The sequence below is a fragment of the Thermobia domestica genome, chromosome 5 (genome assembly GCF_964235325.1).
Source record: "Thermobia domestica chromosome 5, izTheDome1.hap1.1, whole genome shotgun sequence".
NCBI lineage: Eukaryota > Metazoa > Arthropoda > Insecta > Zygentoma > Lepismatidae > Thermobia > Thermobia domestica.
In genome coordinates this window covers 32,800,196-32,823,465 of record NC_137458.1, presented here as the reverse complement: position 1 = coordinate 32,823,465, position 23,270 = coordinate 32,800,196, and the positions used below count along the sequence as shown (strand labels likewise).

Below are 23,270 nucleotides of genomic sequence, written 5' to 3'. Positions count from 1 at the left end.
TGAACACAATGCTCGTGTAAGGAAATTTACAGCCTCCCGCTTTCAAACCTAATACCGATTACCTGCATATTTCGTAATAGTATATCCGATTAATTGTGTAGTACGAATTTTGCAATATGTTTTCGATTAGTTAAACTAACCTAATAAGCAATGTGAAACAGAGAGATCTTGGCTATTTCAAAATTTTCTGTAAAATATATCTTAAGAGCATGAGTATTTACTAGTTGATTTTTGCATGTCGTTTTATTTCAAATTAGTATCGTATTCCAAATTATCTGAAATGTTAATGATTCAGCAAATACATACATTCAATCATTTCTTACGGTTTCGAATCGCAGTTCTCTTTTGCTTAGTGTTTTTTTTCCTGATCAAATCTAAATAGCAGAATAATTCTTCGATAATAACATTTCTTTCTATTTCTGATTACCGGTACAATATAAACTTTGCAAGATATGTGGCCCACGATTATTTTATTGATATAATTGTAGTTATGAAAACAATAAGAATAAGTGAAGAATTTCTTCGTGAAATAAAAAATGTAGTTAATTTTTAATATATGAAAATGAATATTTTATTAAAGAAAAGAATTATGACTACCTGAAGTAGGACAATTTTCTTAAAGGTATGAATGAAACATTTTGTTAATAATTTAATGGCCACTGCAAAGTAAATCTGTACCTATAATTAGTATAAATTTTCCTTCTTGCTCACATGATTATCTGTACAATTGAATAATACTCAAATTATATGAATTTTAAATGTTGTATCAAAAGACATAACTGTTCTGTGTTTCGACTACATTATTTTGCAATAATGTTAAATCTCTTGAAAATTGTGCATGCTTAAAAATCTCATTTATTTTTCCCTTTTGGAAATCTATAAATTAATAATTTCTGTAACTTCTGTTATGAAGTAGCAAAAGCAGAATTTACTGATTTTAATGAATTTCGACTGTCATAATAAAAGTGGTATTTGAAAAAAAAAAGAATTATATTATTTCTTAGACAGCATTGATTCAGTATATATATAACAATTTGACTTTCTTAAACAGCTATAGAGTACCCACTAAGATGTGAGAGTGCCTAGATAGGTACTTGAACATTGTAATCAATTTTGTCTTATTTTTTTTATGTAGTCAGATTGCACAATTATTTTCCTTTTGCGGTAGTTTTTTTTCCGTTGCCGCTGGCGACCTATTTCTTGTAATCAATTATTAGTATTATTTTTCGATAGTAGAAAGTAACTATTACAATAAGTGGCTCTCCTTTAGCCAGGATCGTCTCATATCTTATGATGCTGTGCTTTATTGTTGTTATTATTAGATACAGAAAGAAGTCAGCCAAGATCAAATGCAGGTAAATATTGCGAGGTAGCAGGTTTTAGGTTGGGTTCTTGGAAGCGGGATAGGCTGTGTTTCCATGAAATAAAGCTTAACAAAGCTAGTGTTAGTAAAGTGAAGAACTTGAATTTAGCAAACAGAAGTTTATCTACGACATTTAATGTTTTAGATATTTTCTTAGTGTGTGTATTGAATAACACAATGCGACGTACTAGGAAAGCTAAAGTTAACGAAGAAATAGCATTAAAGTGCTGTTCCGATAATAAAAAGGATGATTCGGTGCTTGAGTGCAAAAGCTGTTCAAGTGCTTATCACAGTACTTGTATTGTTATTAGTGATGAAGAATTTGACAAGTACAGGGCTGGAAATTTAATTTGGTTTTGTGAGTTTTGTAGAGAAAAAGCGGCACCTATTAGCGACGACAATACTGAGAATGAATCTTTTGCGGATTCAGAAAATCTGCTAGGTTTAGTGGCGACAGTGAACGGAAATCCTACTTCAATTAATGCAACTGTTAATACAGGAAGTATTGTAACTTCTGAAGGAGGTAGTGATAAAGTACGCCAAAACACTGGTAATTTCACTATTGATGGTGATGCTTTTCAGGTGTTGATGAATAAACTGTCGGAAATAGGAATAGCGCAAACTGAATTAGAAAAAGGAATGAAAGAACAGGTAGACAAACTGGAACAAAATGTAAACAATAAAATCGAACAAAGTCAAGCTAGGTTAGAGAATCAAATGTTACAGGGACAAAGTGAATGTAAAATGGGTATGGAAAAGTTACAAAAGGATTTCAACAATTTCAAAGGAGAAGTACAAATGAAAATAGACAAAGTACATTCTGATTTGATTGAGCGGGTTCAAATTGTACAAAAGAATACCACGGAAGCCTTATCTCAGTTTGATGTACAATTTGATAGTGTGAATGCCGAATTAATTTCTCATAGTTCGGTAATAGATAAATTAAAGAACACTGTAAAAGAGACTAGCGATAGAATGACGGTATTAGATACTAGGGTAAATCAGATAACAGACATTGTGAAAGATGTACTTAATGCCGATCAGAAATGGAAAGAACCGGTATCGAATCTAATTCGGGATGTTACTAAGCATAAGACCGACTTAAGTAGGATAGAACGAGCGATTCAATCCGGAGAGGTGAAATCCGCTAGTTTGGAAGAGCGTATGTCCAAGCTAGAGGATAGACTGGAAGAGGTAGATGCTAATAAGGCAAAAGATTCAGATAATTTGAATACACGCGAGACGAATCATGCTCGATCGGTAAAACGCAAACGAACAACTTTTGATATGTATAGCCAAGATCCATTTGTTTTCATGGGGGGAGATAATCACTCAGAGAATGAGGATGAGATTAAAGAAATGCCTACAAGTAATGCAGTTAAAACTTCTACAATTAAACAGACAATTTTCCCTACCTTCAATACTTGTTTTAATCAGTTATCTGATAAATTTCAACCGCAATTTCCACGTTTCGTAGATGAAAGGAACGTAAGTCAGAATGATAGTTTCAGAATGCCAATGGAAGATTATCACAATAGTAATAATCCTTATTTCCAAAATCCATATCATGCCATGATTCCCAATAGTTGTAGAACAGACAGAGTCAGTGGAATTTCAGAGACAGTTCCTAGACTTAAAGCTAGTGATTTAAGAGCTTTTCCACATTTTTCAGGAAATTCTAGTAAGGAATCCGCTAGAAATTATTTAAGAGATCTAGAGCAAAACCTGGATTATTTTCAAATTACAGAAAAACGAGATTTAATGTTCGTATTAAATCAAACTTTAACTGGAGCAGCTAAGATCTGGTTTCTTTCGGCGGAAAACCGAATAAATAATTTTTATGATTTTGCCCATTGTTTCACACAAAATTTCTGCTCAGATTATAAGGAGCGTTGGGAGTTGAAACAGCTAAAGAACGAGAAATACGATAAATCTAGGCATGGGTCGTTGATCAATTACGTGTGGAATTTAATAGGTAGATATCAAAATGCAGTCAGCAATCCTACAGAGAGAGAAATAGTGGACATTGTCTTAGATGCAATTCCTGACGAGAGATTTGGATTCTTAAAAATAGTAACACCTAAATCAGTAGATGACTTAATTTGCCATCTGACTAAGTTGCAACCGCAGAAAGAAAATAGTTCTAGTTTCAATGATACGATTAAGCCTAGAAATAAGTTTAATGTGCGTCAGGTAAAATCCACGTCCACTAAGGAAAGAAAACCTGATCGTATGAATAGTAGTTGTCAGACAGAGACTAGATTTGTAAATGCATCTGTTAACAATAGCACAGACAATAGATTTATTGGCAAGAGTAGTAACAGATTCGTAAGTGATAGAAATAAATATTTTAATGGGAATTTAGCCAATAATTATAGAATCTTAAGTGACAGAAATGGTACTGAGAATTTCAATAATTGTAATAGAAACACAGAAAATGGACAGGATAGAGATGGTAGATATAAATGGAATAATTCTTTTACCAGAAATGGCCCACTTATGCATCCTTTTCCACCATTTCCTTGGTTCCCAATGGGAGTTAACTGGTGTAAATTTCCTCAATCTAGATTTAGGGGTAATAATCCTAATTATTTCAGTGACTTTAGGAGAAATAGAGGGAATAATCAGGAAACAACTCAGAATGAAAATCCGGAAATCCCGCAAAATTTGGAAAATGCCTCCGGCAGTCAGTGAGCTCTGATGGGGATCCTGTCTGCCTAAATATGATTTCCCCATCGAACATAATTTCTGATAGGGAACTACATGAGGCTAATATGGTGGATGAGAATGAAACTTTAATTAAAACTAAAATGTCGGACAATAGTATGGCTTTGAATATTCATTTTGTAATTGATGATGAAGAAAAACAAACGAATGTGATAGAAACCTACCCTTCACCAATCATACATTGCAATATAGCAGATATTAAATTAAAAGCCATCCTTGATAGCGGAAGTGATTTAAATATTCTCAATTACAATATTTGGAAGAAAATTAACGAAAAATTTCCATCTGCTAAGTTAAAACCAATGACTTCTTTATCACTTAAAGGTTTTGCAGGACAAGAAGAGGTACAAGTAAAGGGATTTTTAGTTTTGAACATTGAAATTAAGGGAAGCATTTTTGAGGTACCAGTTTATATCGTAAAAAGTTTGAAAGTAGATTTTTTGCTCGGATATCCATTTTTTATACGTCATCATGCAATATTGAATTGTAAAAATAAAACATTAGATATTACAGACAATTTCAACAAAAGCATTATCATTAATCTAGACGAAGATCATACCTTGTATATAAAGTCGGTCACTACTGAAATAAAATATGATAAATTGCAAGACGATGAGAGTATAACTTCAGAAAAAGAAATCAGGGAGAGCATTGGAAGTAGAGAGGATTTGACGCCAACTATTAAAGCTAAACTATTAGAATTGCTTTTACGTTATAGGCATTTATTTTCGAGTGATCCCAGATTGATAAAGACAGACCCTTACGAAATTAAATTAACTGATGAGGAACCAGTTGTTGGAAAAATATACCCAATTCCTCAGGCATTACAACCAGCTTTCGAAAAGGAGCTAGAAAAATGGTTGAAATTGGGAATCGCTGTTGAAAAGAGCAGTCCGTACAGAAACCCCATTCATTGCGTGAAAAAATCTAATGGTTCTCTAAGGCCAGTGATTGATTTAAGATTACTAAATGTTAAGGTAATAAGTCCAAAGGTACAAGTAGAACCAGTGCAAGAGTTACTTATGAGATTAGCAGGATCGAAATACTATAGCAGTATCGATATAACCCAAGCCTATTATGGAATAGCTTTAACTCCTTCTTCTTATGAGTGTACAAGCTTTGTATACTTAAATAGACAGTATTGTCTTTGTCGTTTACCTATGGGACTAAAATCTAGTGCTGCAGTATATCAAGAGGTTATGAACAAATATTTTGGGCCAAGATTTAAATCATATGTTATTAATTTCTTAGACGATCAACTTATATTCAGTAAATCCATAGAAGAACATTTTCTACATTTGGAAACCGTATTGCAAATTTTTGACTCAGCAAATTTTGCTTTAAACTTTAAAAAATGCGATTTCATTAAGACAGAGATAAAGTTTTTGGGCCATATTGTGACTGCAGAAAAAATACAAGTTAATCCAAAACTTAATGAACCGATTAGATATTTTCCATTGCCAAAAACAAAGAAACAAATTAGACAGTTCTTAGGTTTGATCTCTTGGAGAAGGAGACATATAAAGGGGTTTGCTGAGCTTACTGCGCCTTTGTTTGATCTCCTAAAGAAACAGCAGAGAGTAGGATTTACACCTGAACTATTAGAAAGATTTGAACAATTACGAATATTAGCCAGTGAAGCGCCCTCGTTAGCTCAACCGAATTTTGATTTACCATTCCATTTATATGCTGATGCCTGTGCTCAGAGTTTATCCTCATATTTGGCACAATTTCCACAAGGTAAAGAGGAGAAGGAACCAGAAGTAATACCCTACGCAAGCAGAAGAATAAAAGCGCATGAGTATTCCTTAAATATATACCAACTGGAAACGCTTGCAATATTATATGCATGTGAACAATTTTCTCAGTTTATTTTAGGCAGAAAAGTTATAGTTCATACGGATAACATGGCAGTAACTCATTCGCTAAAGGTACAAAACTTAGATCCACGAACTACAAAAATGTTGTTAAGATTACAACGTTTTGATATAGAATATCACCATATTTCGACACAAGACAATAAAATAGCTGACATTTTGAGCAGAAATCCTCCAGAACCACCACTAGATACAGAAGAACATTTAATTAATTTTATAACAGTCAGTGATTACAATATGCTAAATTGGGAGGAACTAAAAGTAGAGCAACAAAAGGATGAATACTGTAATAAGTTAAGTAGATTACAGTTAGATAAGACATGTTTACATGAAGGAATATTATTCCTTAAAGATGATAGTAACAATAGCTGGTTGTTGGTAGTACCGAAAACTATGACTAAACAAATAATAGAAACAGTTCACAACAAAGCTCATTTCGGTTTGAATAAATGTTTAAATTTTATAAGAAGATTATTTAAGTGGAAACATATCAGGGCAGATTTACGTCGTTATATAAATGATTGCATTGAATGTTCAAGAATAAAACATACTAATATAGTTATTTCAAAGGAGGAATGTCATATTACAGCCGTCAATAGCCACGAAAAGCTCTGCATTGATATTGTAGGTAAATTGCCTAAAAGCGGAAATTATAATTATATTTTATCCATAATAGATGTCTACTCCAGATTTTTAGTTTTCTTGCCATTGAGGAAAGCAAATTCTAAAGAAATAATTACAGTACTAAAAAATAGATATTTTCACATAGTGCCATATCCAATGATGATAATCTCAGACAAAGGAGGACAATTTTCTTCTAAGAATTGGAAAGAATTTTGTAAAATCACTGGTATGAAACATATAATGACATCTCCTTATTCACCTTTCTCTAATGGAATACTAGAGAGAGCTCATAAGAATTTGAATCAATTGATAAGACTTCGATGCCACAGTGATCACAAAACCTGGTCTAAATTTTTACAAGAGATCCAAGATATGTTAAATTATTCTATGTGTGAAACTACAGGGAAATGCCCGTCGGAGTTATTTTATTCCTACTCAACGGATATGCATCTGAGGAAAAAATATCCATGGCCAAAAGTTTTAGAACAAACACCATTGCAAGATAGACATTTTCAAGCAGAAATACATGTTCCAAACTTACAGGGAAGTAAGAAAAATAAAAATAAAAGAGAGGTAACCTTAAATGAAAATGATCTCGTGCTAATAAAAACGCACGAATTATCTTCTGCACTGAAACAAAAAACACATAAATATTGTTACTGTTATTGTGGTCCATTTATCGTATATAGAATACTAAGGAATAGAGCCATTCTCAAAGATCTCAAAGGAAATGAAATAGGAACACAGAATTTTACAAACTTGAAGCTTTTTAACTGCTCAGAAGAGAAGAAGAATGAATTACTGAAAGATTATAAGCCCTGATTTAGATAGAAAAGCTATTGTATTATTTGCTATTGTGAGGAAAAGTAATTAATTCTAGCTTTATAGGAATGGTGCTCTGAATAAAAAAACAATTATTAGAAACAGTTTACATTAGTTATGTTTAAGATTACATTTGTGATGTATTCAGCATTTGACAAATAGATGCAATTAATGTTAGAAGAATTTAAAATAATTTCATCATTTCACTAATTATGTTAGATAACATGTGAAATTATTTTTTTTCCCCAGCGGGGGCTTTGTGGTTAACCTCATGGTTATTCGTTTTCCCACAATTGTTTTTACTATTAGTTTTATTTCATTTAAAATAATTTTTCTATTTTTCCTGTTATGATGACGTCATGTGATTTAATACTATGCCAGAAGTAGGAATACAATCAATTCAAATTCATTTAGATTTAATTTACCAATTTTTTTGCAGACTAATAAATTTTCTCTGTTTTGAAAGAATTATTTATATAATTTTGTAACTAATTTTTATTTATAACAGCTAAATCAACCTCTCGAACTAAATGAAATATGAAATTATTTATTTAACCATATTCCATATGTTGCAGTGGGCGTTCCCTTGTTTATACAGTTGTAACCCCTTTAGCACCAGAATTAGTAAATATTGCGTTTAGGATTACCGACTAATTCAGCATATTTTAAATGGATCAGACACTTAAGTTTTAACGGTATGTGGAAAGTTTGAATTTTTCCCATTTTAGCTTCGACTTTGATATAAATACATATATATACGTGCTGAAGAAGTGTTTCCTTATTTTAGGCATAAGTTATTGCCTAATATATGACAATTTACACAGTATGACGAGATAAACTAAGTGACTGAGTGTTCTACGTATGATCCATCTTTAACGGTAAGATTAGAACAATAGAAGCATTGATATTAAGAAGTTACTTAATTACATTTTAATGGTTGATAATTATCGGTGGTGTTGACAGTATACTTTTCTTCAAATATGGAAAATACATTTACAGTATGTTTTCCTGATATTTACGTAGTGAACACAATGCTCGTGTAAGGAAATTTACAGCCTCCCGCTTTCAAACCTAATACCGATTACCTGCATATTTCGTAATAGTATATCCGATTAATTGTGTAGTACGAATTTTGCAATATGTTTTCGATTAGTTAAACTAACCTAATAAGCAATGTGAAACAGAGAGATCTTGGCTATTTCAAAATTTTCTGTAAAATATATCTTAAGAGCATGAGTATTTACTAGTTGATTTTTGCATGTCGTTTTATTTCAAATTAGTATCGTATTCCAAATTATCTGAAATGTTAATGATTCAGCAAATACATACATTCAATCATTTCTTACGGTTTCGAATCGCAGTTCTCTTTTGCTTAGTGTTTTTTTTCCTGATCAAATCTAAATAGCAGAATAATTCTTCGATAATAACATTTCTTTCTATTTCTGATTACCGGTACAATATAAACTTTGCAAGATATGTGGCCCACGATTATTTTATTGATATAATTGTAGTTATGAAAACAATAAGAATAAGTGAAGAATTTCTTCGTGAAATAAAAAATGTAGTTAATTTTTAATATATGAAAATGAATATTTTATTAAAGAAAAGAATTATGACTACCTGAAGTAGGACAATTTTCTTAAAGGTATGAATGAAACATTTTGTTAATAATTTAATGGCCACTGCAAAGTAAATCTGTACCTATAATTAGTATAAATTTTCCTTCTTGCTCACATGATTATCTGTACAATTGAATAATACTCAAATTATATGAATTTTAAATGTTGTATCAAAAGACATAACTGTTCTGTGTTTCGACTACATTATTTTGCAATAATGTTAAATCTCTTGAAAATTGTGCATGCTTAAAAATCTCATTTATTTTTCCCTTTTGGAAATCTATAAATTAATAATTTCTGTAACTTCTGTTATGAAGTAGCAAAAGCAGAATTTACTGATTTTAATGAATTTCGACTGTCATAATAAAAGTGGTATTTGAAAAAAAAAAGAATTATATTATTTCTTAGACAGCATTGATTCAGTATATATATAACAATTTGACTTTCTTAAACAGCTATAGAGTACCCACTAAGATGTGAGAGTGCCTAGATAGGTACTTGAACATTGTAATCAATTTTGTCTTATTTTTTTTTATGTAGTCAGATTGCACAATTATTTTCCTTTTGCGGTAGTTTTTTTTCCGTTGCCGCTGGCGACCTATTTCTTGTAATCAATTATTAGTATTATTTTTCGATAGTAGAAAGTAACTATTACATGGATTGACATTTAGTCTCGGGGTCATACTGGAAAATCTGTTTTATCAATGTGATGACACGTGAGTGATTCCATTTCAAATCGTCCAGGGTGGTCCACACGACTGTCTCAGATTTAGTTTATTTTTTAAAATAAGAAACTACATACAAAATTATTAGACCCATATTTTTTCTTTTTGCTGAAAAAAATTTTTCTTCGATATACAGCCTTCCAAAATGGCTGCCCTCCTCTCGGATTGCTCTAACAACTAAAAAACATGTCAAACTGAAAATTTTATTGTAGAGAAACGAGTGTACTTAGTAACATAATCGCAATAGCAGGAAGAGTATAAAGTATGTTTCGCTGGAGGGCCAAAATTCGTCTATTGGTTCAATAGGAATCGCGCAATTAACTCGCAACGTTGCCAACTTTGGTGAAATTTTTGCTAACTTCAAACATATTTTTTTCTGTCCTCGCGAGCAATGTTAACCATCTGCTTCTAGCATCGAAATCTACTCCATAAGGTCTCTTGAAAATGTAAAGGACTTACGTTTCTGATTATTACATCCCACGTTATAGCACGATGAAAAGCTGAAAATTTCATTAAGGCGCCATGTTTGGACGCCATTTTCTCAAAAACCCCACCTTTTAAAAATCTGAATTTTTTTACATGTATTGGAGAAGTACCTAAGTATTTAATATCCGTTAACCGTTCACGCGGCTGCAGCCCCTAACATTCGCAATTAATTATTGAAATTTCGATTTTTGTACTTGGAATGTAAATATTTCCTATGGGGATTTAGGTCCTATACACAAGGCGATTTGAAAGGGAGTATGAAAATTTTGAGAGATGAATCGTGACATCAAATCGAATAGAAAAGTTCCTATAAACATGAGTCGAATTCCGCTTTGTTTTCGAGTTACAGGTTTTCCAACTCGGGACAATAGAAAATAAAGTATATATTTCGCGTTAAATCAGAAACTGTGTGTTAAAGCTTTGATAAAGTTCAGAAAGTTGATTTGTATCAATATGATGATTTTTACGTGCGTTGCAATTCGGTTGGCAGTGGTGCCAACTTGGTAGAACTTTGTTTCCAAATGACACTACGTGAATTTTATTTGATATTTGGTATTCATTAATGATTGTAAACATCAAATGAAGCACAATTTCCCATCGCCACAGTTTTCGAAAACTTACATGTATTTCAGTAAAAGGTATTATCTTGTGCGTTATTGATAGTTTGTGTGATTCGGTGTCGTGACCATCGTCCTAGTGTTCTCTGGAACCATGAAAATTGTTTTCACTGGTAGCATGACATTGTAGTGCACTAGTTAAGTGTTTGTGTGGATAACAATGGGGAAGTCCTATTACAGTAAGGACCGTATTAAATGTGTTTATTATGCTAAAAGCCATAAGAAGATTGTGCAGAGAAAGAATTCTAGACAAAAATTTTATCTTGCGGTAAAATATATGGATTGCGTACAGCGTGTCTGCCCAAACGTACTATTAGGGGAGGATGATTATTTGTGTCCTGTACACAAGGCGATTTGAACGGCAGTATGAAAAATTTTGAGAGGTGAATACTTTTAGGTTTCACCGTTAACGGCCGTTTTAATGGCGACACATCCATGTTTAGCATGTTAACTGTCTGGTTAATGGTTTCGAAATCTACATTCAGAAGAACAAATTCTTTATCTTGCTGGTGCATAATTTCATATTTACACCTTCTTTCGTGGTCACCAATATCGCACACACATTCACGTTATTGACGGTAAATATTCAAAGCATCCTTTAGAGAAATAATCATCCTCTCCTCAGGCACGTAGCCAGGATTTCGTAATAGGGGGGGTCCGAGACATGAAATACTGTGGTTATCACACCAGAATTCGATTATTCTAAACTATTTTACTGGTAACATATATTGGTTCGTTTAGTAAGGATTTCGTGATGGGGGGGGGGGGGGGGGGAAGTTTGATATGAAATATTTTGGTTATCACACCAGGGGCTTGATCAATTTAAACTATTTTACTAGCAACATATATTGGTATGTATGGTTTTAAAATTAGGACATATTAGCAAGGGCGCCGATTTCTCTGTAAATTTCGGGGGGACCATTCAGATTCAGAAGGCATATATGAGGATTTTAACACAAATTGCATTCAAATATGCCAATATATTATATATTTATAAATACAACAAGGGGGCCCACATGACCCTTGGGGGGCCGACCCCCCAGGATCGGCGCCCGTGCATGTTAGTAAGTATTTTAGTAACAAACTATGAAGAAATCTTGAATAAAAGAATATTTATAAAAATATGTTTTTTAAAAATTACAATATCTACGTTCCTTCTTCTGTTCATCCAAATATGACAATTTTCCTTTCATTATGACCTCAACTATTAAAAAAAAGTACGTAATCCAATAATGTCTTGTAAAATATTTTATATCTGCGTTTCTTTCTCTTTTGAATCAAATGTTAACAGGACTTGCTTTCCACATAACTTTTTTGTTTTTATTATTCCGTCAATTACTGTCTGTTCCAAATGACAAATTAAAGGAGCAGTAGAAAACCGTTTCTGAAATAACATGTTTGATAGTACAGGGAAGCGATGATAAAAAATTTATTTTTATTTTAGCTTTATTTTTATCTTTATTTTTATCGCTGATTCTTCCTATTTCTTGTTTTTTTTTGTTTCGTCCTTCCTTAAATTTTTTATTTCTGGTCTCGAAGGGGGGGGTTCGGACCCCTCGGACCCACCCCTTGGCTACGTGCCTGCTCTCCTAATACCACGTTTTGGCAGACGCGCTATATACAAAACGGTTTTCCTGGTTCCAGAGAACACTAGGACGATGTTCACGACACCGAATCACGTAATAAACTGCTTCGTGGTTGCAGCAGAACTTCTTGAACAAGTTCCAACTTGATGTGTAGTGTTACGAGAGGTTTTGCAATAATAAAAAATAAATTTTCTTCTTTTATTATTATTATTATTATTATTATTATTATTATTATTATTATTATTATTATTATTATTATTATTATTATTATTATTATTATTACAACTTACACACACGTAGTTTTTATTCGACATTTTGGTTTTATTAATGATGGCAAGCATCAAGTAATTTTCACATTAATGTTGCAAACTATCAATAACGCACGAGATAAAACCTTTTAATGAAATACATGTAATTTTTCGAAAACTGTGGTAATGAGGGGAAAATTGTGCTTCATGTGATGTTTACAATCATTAATGAATACCAAATATCAAATAAAAACCACGTAGTGTCATTTGGAAACAAAGTTCTACCAAGTTGCCAACGCTGCCAACCGAATTGCACGTAAAAATCATCATATTGATACAAATCAACTTTCTGAACTTCATCATAACTTTAACACATAGTTCTGATTTAACGCGAAATATATATTTTATTTTCCATTGTCGCGTGCCGATTTTGGGTTCCGAGTTGGAAACCCTGTAACTAGAAAACGAAGCGGAATTCGACTCATGTTTATAGGAACTTTTCTACTGGATTTGATGTCACGATTCATCTCTCAAAATTTTCATACTCCCTTTCAAATCGCCTTGTGTATAGGACCTAAATCCCCATAGGAAATATTTACATTCCAAGTACAAAAATCGAAATTTCAATAATTAATTGCGAATGTTAGGGGCTGCAGCCGCGTGAACGGTTAACGGATATTAAATACTTAGGTACTTCTCCAATACATGTAAAAAATTCAGATTTTTAAAAGGTGGGGTTTTTGAGAAAATGGCGTCCAAACATGGCGCCTTAATGAAATTTTCAGCTTTTCATCGTGCTATAACGTGGGATGTAATAATCAGAAACGTAAGTCCTTTACATTTTCAAGAGACCTTATGGAGTAGATTTCGATGCTAGAAGCAGATGGTTAACATTGCTCGCGAGGACAGAAAAAAATATGTTGGAAGTTAGCAAAAATTTCACCAAAGTTGGCAACGTTGCGAGTTAATTGCGCGATTCCTATTGAACCAATAGACGAATTTTGGCCCTCCAGCGAAACATACTTTATACTCTTCCTGCTATTGCGATTATGTTACTAAGTACACTCGTTTCTCTACAATAAAATTTTCAGTTTGACATGTTTTTTAGTTTTTAGAGCAATCCGAGAGGAGGGAAGCCATTTTGGAAGGCTGTATATCGAAGAAATTTTTTTTTTCAGCAAAAAGAAAAAATATGGGTTTAATAATATTGCATGTAGATCCCATATAAAAAAATAAATGAAATCTGAGACTATGATGGGGACCAATTTTGGTTTGCCTGGACGATTTGAAATGGAATCGGTCACGTGTTAGCAAGTCTGGTTCTGCTTTGAGTCGTTCCATGACGTCACAGGAAATGGTCTTTCGAATATCTTTTTGTTCCTGACAGAGGTTTTTCGGTACAATTTTTGCACAAACTTTTGCAGTGTTTAAATTGTTGTGGAAAATTTGTCTTACTGTCTCTTTGTTAATGTTCATTATGTCTACGATCATCCGAATGCTCAGGCGTCTGTCTTTCCACACAAGTTCATTATTTTTTTAAAAAAAAATTCGTCCGTTCTTGAACTCAAAGGGCGGCCGGGTCGTTCATCATCTTCAACCTCCTCCCTACCTTCTGAAAATCGTTTGTGCCATTCGAAAGCTCACGCACGTGACATACCATTATCACCATACACCTCTTTTAACATTGCACAACATTCCGTCGGTGTTTTCTTATAATTTCACAAGAATTTGATGTTAACTCTAAAACGGTCGGGCTGGGTCTGTGAGACCCATCTACTTATACTTTAAATGAAAATTTCAACTCAAACCGCAAATACTTGTAATTACATAAAAGTAGGTTTCTACTTTTAAAAAATATCGGTTACAAATTAGTTATGCAGTTTTGTTGTCTTGGGTTTCTCAGACCCAGCCCGACCGTTTATTGAACGTTTTACCGCCCGGCCATTGTAGTGTTAATGCGCTGCTTAACTACTGTTCACCATGATTCCGGCATTGCTACAGAACACTGTCCCCTTGATGCAAACTTGCAAAGAAAAGAAAAGCTTTCATAATTATGAAACAAACAGTGTCTGCTTATTAAGGTTGAAGATCAACAACACATCATTAGCTACCCCCGTTCCCAGAATCCTGTGCGAAAGGAGGTGGGCAGTCTCGTTATTTAATTGCCACAGTTCGTATATCAAAGTAACTCCCATTTTATAAAGACCGGGTGCTGGAAAGGGACGTTAAGTTCCAATTAATTAAGAAATTAATCAATCTATGTCAAATATGACATGCCGTGGAAAGTAGTAATAATAAAGGGTGTACGAATAGAGGTCTAATATTTGAATTTGACACCAGTTGCTGACTCAACAATGATCTGTGGTCTCTCAAATTACGCTGAGTCAGCAGTTCTAGAAGTGAGTTTTGTATTAGTAAATTCATTCTGCTCACTATCGTATTCTAACCCATCGCGACGATCATGCATTTCCCCGTGGAAATATAGTAAAACGGTAAAGATGCTACTACAAGTTCTAATAGCATTAAGATACTAATGTTGGTTCAGAAAGTTTTATATTTATATCTGTAGTATAATTGAATGAAGATTCACTACATTTATAATACAAGGATGACAAATTTTCAACATGTACAATTAAGAACGGTGTGTCTAAGCGACAGTAGATCGTTAAGTTTCAATGCAATACCAACCAAGCTTTATATAGCCTATATATATATATATATATATATATATATATATATATATATATATATATATATATATATATATATATATATATATATATATATATAGGGTGTAAAGAAAGGTTGTTTATAACGCTATGCATGCCGCGGACATTATGAGGGCATGCTTCGCATTCTTTGGGGAATCCCTTGCGCTCGCCTTGTACACATCTAATCTTAGTATCTTTGGGTAGTCCATATTGAGGGTCTGTGTGGCCCGCCTAACACCGTCCTTCTATCTCTTGTCGTTTTGCCAGAATTAGCCTTCAAAATTCATTTTCCCACCCTTTTGGACGTCCGTAACTGGGTTAGGAGGCCGAGATGGACATTGTGTTACATAGACATTTTTACTTGTTTTCATCTGTAGAATCATCTCCCAAGCGTTGTAAACAACGTTTCTTTACATCCTGTATATATAGTTAATAACTACAGTAGTTGGTGAATCCAAAGAAGTAGTTCATTTCTTTTTTATCTATTGTGTATGTGGGAGATACCACGGCGGACGGGGAAGAATGAAATACTTTTTCGTGTTTTTAATCACGATTTAGATAATGGCATTTCTTCCCCCTTGGGGGTACACTCATAAAAATTGATATATGAAGCAATGAGATAGTCCACTATATTGTATTATAATAACCTGCATGTATATTTGTTGCTTATATGGGAGTAAAAAGGGAAGGCAATTTTGGCCAATTTCTTGAGTTTTTGTTTGAAAATTACGTTTATTTTCAGGACGGCTCCATAAAAGACTTCTACGCCACAAGTACACATACAGGGTGTTACCATATATAGTGCACTACTTCATTACCTCACATACCAAATTTTATGAGTGTGCTCCCAAGACAAAAGGTATGCCATCCCCAAAATTCTGATGCGAAAAACGAAAAAATACATACTTCACCCTCCTTCATCCGCCGTGGTACCCATCACATACATAAAATGCACATAGCGAAAAGCTTCGTCCTTCAGAAACACATTGATACCAAACCAATTTTCGTAATTAATTAGTGGCTGAGTTATTGAGGTTTAAATTGCGTCACATTGAGGGGTCCCCAGAATGTGACTATTTAACACCGTCAGGTGGCTCAATGGCCATAACTCTGTAACGATGCATTTCCCGATATATGGTCATATGTATTCTTTTGCTTGTCTACCCATAAGGAATCCACCTTTGAAATTTTGCCGTACTTTTTCGTTACACAATATATATATATATATTTGTAACTGTAATATAGTGGTCTGGGTATCCACAATCTACACGTGATTCATTTTGAATTCAAATTGATGTGGAATTAGATTCCTATGCTTATAAAATAATTTTACAGCTAAAATGGATGTAATAATAGATTTACAGATGTCTTTTGACGTATCTGTTCTAAGTAGGAGAATAAGTCTTATTAACACGTTATTTTTGTATGTAATTAGTATAAGTTATTTCGTCTTTTTCATTTCACTATTCTACTTAATTTATTTGTAGTTCACTGTAGGAGTTTGCAATATAAAAGCATTCCCTAAGGCTTTCAATAAGATTCAGATATGTAACGTCACGCCAGAGCAGCTCCTTTGTTTCCGTGACATAAGCAACACATTCTTTCCATCATTTCACGCTTCGTATCTTCGTAACTAAGAAATATTCTATTATGTGCTGTAGTAACTTTATTGTCTGAAAGGAAATGTTCGTTCGAGAGATTTTAGAAAAAACTTTTTTTTTCACTGATTACTGCGCCATCTATAGCGAATCGAAAAAATATTTCGTATAAAATTTCACTTATTTTCCCTGTACAATCCAATTCACGAAACAATCCAATTCAGAAAGTACTTTTAATATCTACTTAGCAAGAGGGACTGGACTGAAACATTACTACAAATGACGTAAATAGCAAATGCAGACAGTTCATTAATGCCGTTAGGCACTATTTCGAAATAGCTTTCCCAGTTAAGAAGATAAAGGTATATTCTAACAACACAAGATGTAAGTTCATAACACGAGACATAATTAATACCTTGTATGCATGGAAAAGAAACAAATAGGTACAACTTTGAAAAAGATAAATAACAGGAAACTAAAAGAATATTTTAATAGGAATAGAAATATTCTTAAAGAAGTGATAAAAGAAGCGAAGAAAATGCATACATCAAATAGAATAATTAAGTCAAATACCAAAACCAAAACCGTATGGCAAATAGTAAATGAGCAATCAACCTCATCAAAATTGCAGAAAATAGGAATTGTAAAACAATATAATCCACTGGTGCCAAGAAATGACAAATAAACACCATATTGCAAACCTACTTAATGATTTTTTTTCTTAAAGTTGCTAAAACATACTAACATAATTCTGGGTCTGAAAAGACTAACATAAAATTATGTGCCAACACTAAATCTATATATTTAATACCTACCACGGAGCTAGAAATAAGATCGATTATTAAAGAAATGAAGACGAAAGTCTTCTGGGCCCGACGATATTCCATATTATTTGCTTAAAATATGTTTCGAATATTTTATTATAGCTTTGACTAATAAATGGAGTCCTTCTCTTGAAACGGAAAATTTCCAGAAAGCCTTAAACTTGTGAAAATACGTCCTACACACAAAAAGGATCAACTACTGACCCAGGAAACTATCGTCTAAAAAAGTGACGCATACCAGATTAGTATCCTTTTTGAAAAAAAAAATAATATCTTCACAAATAGCCAATTCTGTTTTAGGAAGTGCAGATCAATCAACAATACTATAGTTGCTTTCCTAAATAATATATATATATAAACAGAGGTTTATTTGAGGATTTTGTAGAAGGGGGGAAAAGTTATGCAGGATTGTGTTCCGTATAGCACAACAACTTTAAAGTGGGGTTGGGACATTATTTTTAACAGGGGTGCCCACAAGGGGGGGCTATGACGCAAACTGCGTCATTGAAATATTTGGTGAGGTTAAAAATCTATATAAATATGTTTGAGAGGGTGTAAAAATTAATCGAAAAGATTTTTTTCATGGAAGAACACTTACAGATAGGCAATTGAGGGAAGGTGCGTCATGGACATGGGGGGGGCACCACTGTTGTAAACCTACCTACTTTGAAATTATGGTATTAGTTTGATAGGCGACCCCCAAGTTCATCATTTGTTTCCACTTTTTTAATGTGGTTTCCGACGTTGCACTACCTTCAGACGAAAGCCTGTTACTTTGTGTACCGGAATTACTTGCCTTTTCATCCTGAGGAGTTTTCTTTTATTAAAATATAGTTTAATATCCATTTCCTTATAACGTACTTGTTAACGAAGAATTCACAACTGCAGTGACTGCTCACTGATAACTGAAAATGTTTATTGTTATTATTATTATTATTACTGTGCTACTCAGATGAAGAATAAGCAGTGGTAACAGCTGCAAGATTATCCTTCTAGAAACAATTCTATAAACAAGACCAACATAATTCGCGACAATAAACATACTAAAACAGAAAAAAAAGTTATTAAAACATGAAGTTGAATCATTGTACTTTTAAATCAGATTGTATAGCCTAAGAAAGGTGGAAAATATCTTCCGAGGCTGGGAAGACTAAATCAAACTTAGAGACAGGAAACCCAAAACTTAGAAGGGGCAAATTCCCAGGCTTCCCTGGCTACAAATAAATCCCTGTATATAAACCATGAGATAGCAAAAAATAAAATATATGATTTTTTTCTGGATCTCAAAATATCCTTTCACCTTGTTAATCACAAAATTCTATTAAATTACATAGTTATGGTATTAGAGGTCATGCTAATTTATAGTTACAATTCAATTTAACTAATCGCATGCATATGTGGAAATAGGACCAATCAATTCAGAGGTAAGGCACAATCGACACGGCGTTCCACAAGGATCAATATTAGGTTCTATACTTTTCTTTATAGACAGTGTATATTAATTATTTTAGCGATTATGTAGTCCCCAACAAAAGCGTCCTTTGGCTGACTATACGGCCATTTTAGTTCACATCCCAAATAAGTTTTGCATCGAGGAATACATATTTAAGAGCACGGCCTTATAAGCTTACAGAATGGATAAAAGAAAACTAACTCAACTTACATGGAGCGAAAATAACAATAACGAATTTTAATGAAGGACAAGTTAACTCTCTAAATACACATCAATTATATATAGACGGTGAACTCATGCAGGTATCTGACAGTTATAAATTTTTAGGATAAAAAATAGACTCTAAGTTAATCTGGGATTGAACATATCAATGATTTGTTGAGGAAACTAAGCGCGAGAGTTTATCTTATAATTAAACTTAGTAAGATTCTAACTATGGAGACAGTGAAAGCAACTTGTTTCGGCTTGATCCAGTCAATTCTATTGTACGGAATCATTTTTTGGTTTAATATCTGTCATGGGATAAAACTATTTACAATGCAGAAGAAAGTGTTACGAATAATGCTATCAGTTCCGTTTCATACATCAAGTAGACCATTGTTTCAGAAACTAGAAATATTACCATTGCCGTGTATATACATTCTCGAAACAACATCATTCATACATATGAATAAAAGAAACTTCCAACTCAATTCGAACCTACAGCAATACAAGAACAACCAATATATATATAAAATTTCCATATAACAAAAATTCAAAATTCGTTACATCACATAGGAGTAAAACTTTATAATTGTAAGTTCTTGTTACATAAACATATTTTCTGTAGTTTAGATGAATGCCTTCAGTCTGATGTTTTTCTTTAATATAAAGATTTATTTAAATGTTGAAATATATAAAATAACGTACAATTTATATACGTTTTTTGTTTAGTATTATAATAAATACACTTTTAGTTTAGTATTATTGTAACATATATATTTTGAGTACATAATATTTGTACTATTATAGCAGCAAGAACATACGCCTCAAGGGCCATTTATAAAAATCTATTCCACTTTAGTTCGACTCAAATCAACAACTAATAGCTATTCCAATCACTAGCCGAAGGTCTAAGACCACTTGCTACTGACACTGGCGAGCAATTGCACCAAAGATCTTCCTAGAGGATGAAGCGCGTTTTCTGCTGTTTTCTCATTAAACCAAATTCGCTCTCGTATAATAATTCCTTTGCAATATGTTATGCTCACGATATTTGTTACTTTGACGAATTCTAATTGCTTGGAATTAATATACGTTCTCTTCCATACTCGTTCACCAATATTGTTTAAATTGTTTTGATTATTCAGGATGTCTTATGGGAATTTTTGTCTGAAGACTTAGATTGAAAAGTTTGTTTAACAAGGTAACAAGACCTCATCAAAGGGGACAAATTGATCAAAAACCTCTGAAATTTGAATTTTTGTCAACTTTTTATCCATGAAAGGGAACGATATGTTCCCCTAACAAAGAAGTACATAGCTAGGCCCTATACTACCATATCAAATTTTCAGATTTGGCTACTTCCGAAATTTAACGGGGTGGTCCTATGTATCCCCGCCAAAATTTAGGGGCGAGGCAAAGTACCCCTCCCTAAATATAGTGGGGTGGTCCCAGGTACGCCTAGGTCACTAATTCCGGGCCAGAGACCACGAGTCCTGGAGCAGGGATCCAGGGGCACAGGATCAAAATCCAAAGTTATACCGGTGTCCTCATCACTACTATGGTCTCTCTCAAGAGATGAACTATAAATTATATTGAGCTGCATAAGGCAGCGATTAAGTGTTTATGGTGACTTCCGCTTTTATGTTATTTTGATAATTTTATGCTAACAAAACACTTCATATCATTTCAATTTCTAGTGTTTCTACAGATTGAATATAAAATATTTTATTTTGCATTTTTTCAGAGGTTTCTATCAGATCATAAAGAGGTTCTTTCAAGGTATGGAGGAAGGCTTGCATGATAGAGGAAGAATATACACGCTGGAAAACTGGGAGGAACGAATGACAGAGGAATGCATTTGCGACAATAAATGCGATTCAAAGGGCAACGCGACTTTGCGTATTGAATATGATAATGATTATGATGATTATTCAGTAATTGATGATTTACTGATGGAAGCCCACGCATTCATATAGATAGACCTCGCTTTCACTTTATTATATTATTGTATACTTTGAATTCAGTGATTAACAAACCATATAACGAACTTTCCAAGAGACGTGCGACCAACTGAACTAAATAATGTTGAGTAATGCTTTATTTTCTTCTATGTAATCTGCTATTATTGTCTCAAAAGCTGTTGTATAGCCTGAAATAAATTCTATCAATTTTAACATATTATCCCTTCTCCTTGGCCGATTTTAAACGATAGCGACTGTTCATCGGGACTGGATGCATGCGTTCTAAACCCTCTTGCGGCAGAAATACATTGTTAGGGACTGTTAATACGTGCGTGATCTTGGAAGATACGGACATAGCGAGCGTAGCCCAAATGTGCATGCATTCACAGCTGAAGTTATAGGGAAAATATCAAAGCAAACAGCGAATAAATTGAACTGGAATGGGAGGAGTGTTTCCATTGTCTTTAAACACTGACGCTCTTATGTTCATTGATCTTTTGGCAGATTATTCCAACTAGTCAGCGACAATCGACATCCTTCAAGTATTTAAATACTACAAAAACCTGAGATAGCCTACAAGAATGACCAACGTGATTTTCTACAGAACGTTAAAATTTTCTTCTCTCTTTACCCACAATCTCTCTCCCTGAATTTCGTGTCTAATCTTCATACCATTGGTTTTCAGTACCAATCCCTAATTTTCAAACTAACAGTATTTTGGTATGAGCTGGAGAAATTTGATTTTTCTATCTTAAGTAATATTTTTTCTCAAGATCTAACCATACACTTTATAGCGGAGCCCCTTAGTTGTACTGTCTATTTCAGCCTTTCGAGAAGCACTCTTTATGATGCAGATGCTTTTTCTTCATGGTTAATTATTCTCTTTTCTAGCCTTTACCAAGGTTGCTAAATGATTTAAAGAACATTTTTTCCTCATTTTTTTCTATATTCATAAACCCATTTCAATTCTCGTTCTGCTACTTTTCCCTTTAATTTGCTTTTATCATCAGTTTCGATTAGAGATTGGTGGAATATCCGCAATACCTCTATTAAGTTTAATGTTAACGATTTCTTATTTTCGGTTTATTTTTCTAAGTACGATTTTAATGCTTATTTTATTTTTCTCTTGCTTCAACTTTTTAATGTTTTTTTTCGTACATAGTAGATAAGTCTTTTTCTTTGTCGAAATTTGTGATTTACGCAATTTATTTTGGCCAAAAGTGTTTAATGTAAAGTTTAATGTTACATTACACAGCTGACAAGGATATATTTAATCTCAGTGATACATTCTATTTTGGAACTGCAATGTGTTCTCCGAAATCTGGGAATGTTACGCGTCAGTATTTGTCTAACTTCCGACAGCAACTACGCTATTCTGATTCATTTCATATATTTCGGGTGACTCAGTGGTATAGCGTTCACCTCTGGTTCATGGGGTTCTTGGTTCGATCGCTGCTCCCGCCAAGTGAGCTTTGTGGTAGAGAAACATCTTGTGTGTGAGTTTTCTCGTGGTTCTTCCGATTCCACCCACTTTATTCATTCTACCATTCCGTTCATTTCTCAGCATCACCGTCTTGTTTAGCCTAGCCGTCATAACCCTGCGATACAAAACTTAAAGATTTCATTTTATTTTTTTTATTTTCGTCTAGTATTATATCTGGTAAGGTGTACACTTTCGATTCCACAGGAAACGATGCTGCTCTTAGCGAGCTTAATGCCATCAGTAAGCATGAACCTTTTAATGATTGTATACGAAAGAATATTGATAGGTTTCGCTGAAGATATGAAATAGTAGGCGACTTATAAATGGCGGAACTGAGTCCAG

At 33.4% G+C, this 23,270-nt stretch overlaps 1 protein-coding gene across 4 annotated transcripts in view; it reads left to right on the top strand.

Moving 5' to 3' along the window:
• The window catches only part of LOC145685839 (uncharacterized), a 199,226-nt gene extending 177,568 nt beyond the window's left edge, over nt 1–21,658 (top strand). For all 4 annotated transcript variants that reach the window (XM_081758449.1, XM_081758450.1, XM_081758451.1 and 1 more), the window contains one exon: nt 21,229–21,658. In XM_081758449.1, coding sequence (XP_081614575.1) covers nt 21,229–21,460 — 232 coding nt within the window. In that variant the 3' untranslated portion in view covers nt 21,461–21,658. The remainder of the gene's footprint in view (nt 1–21,228) is intronic.
• The last annotated feature ends 1,612 nt before the right edge of the window (nt 21,659–23,270 follow it).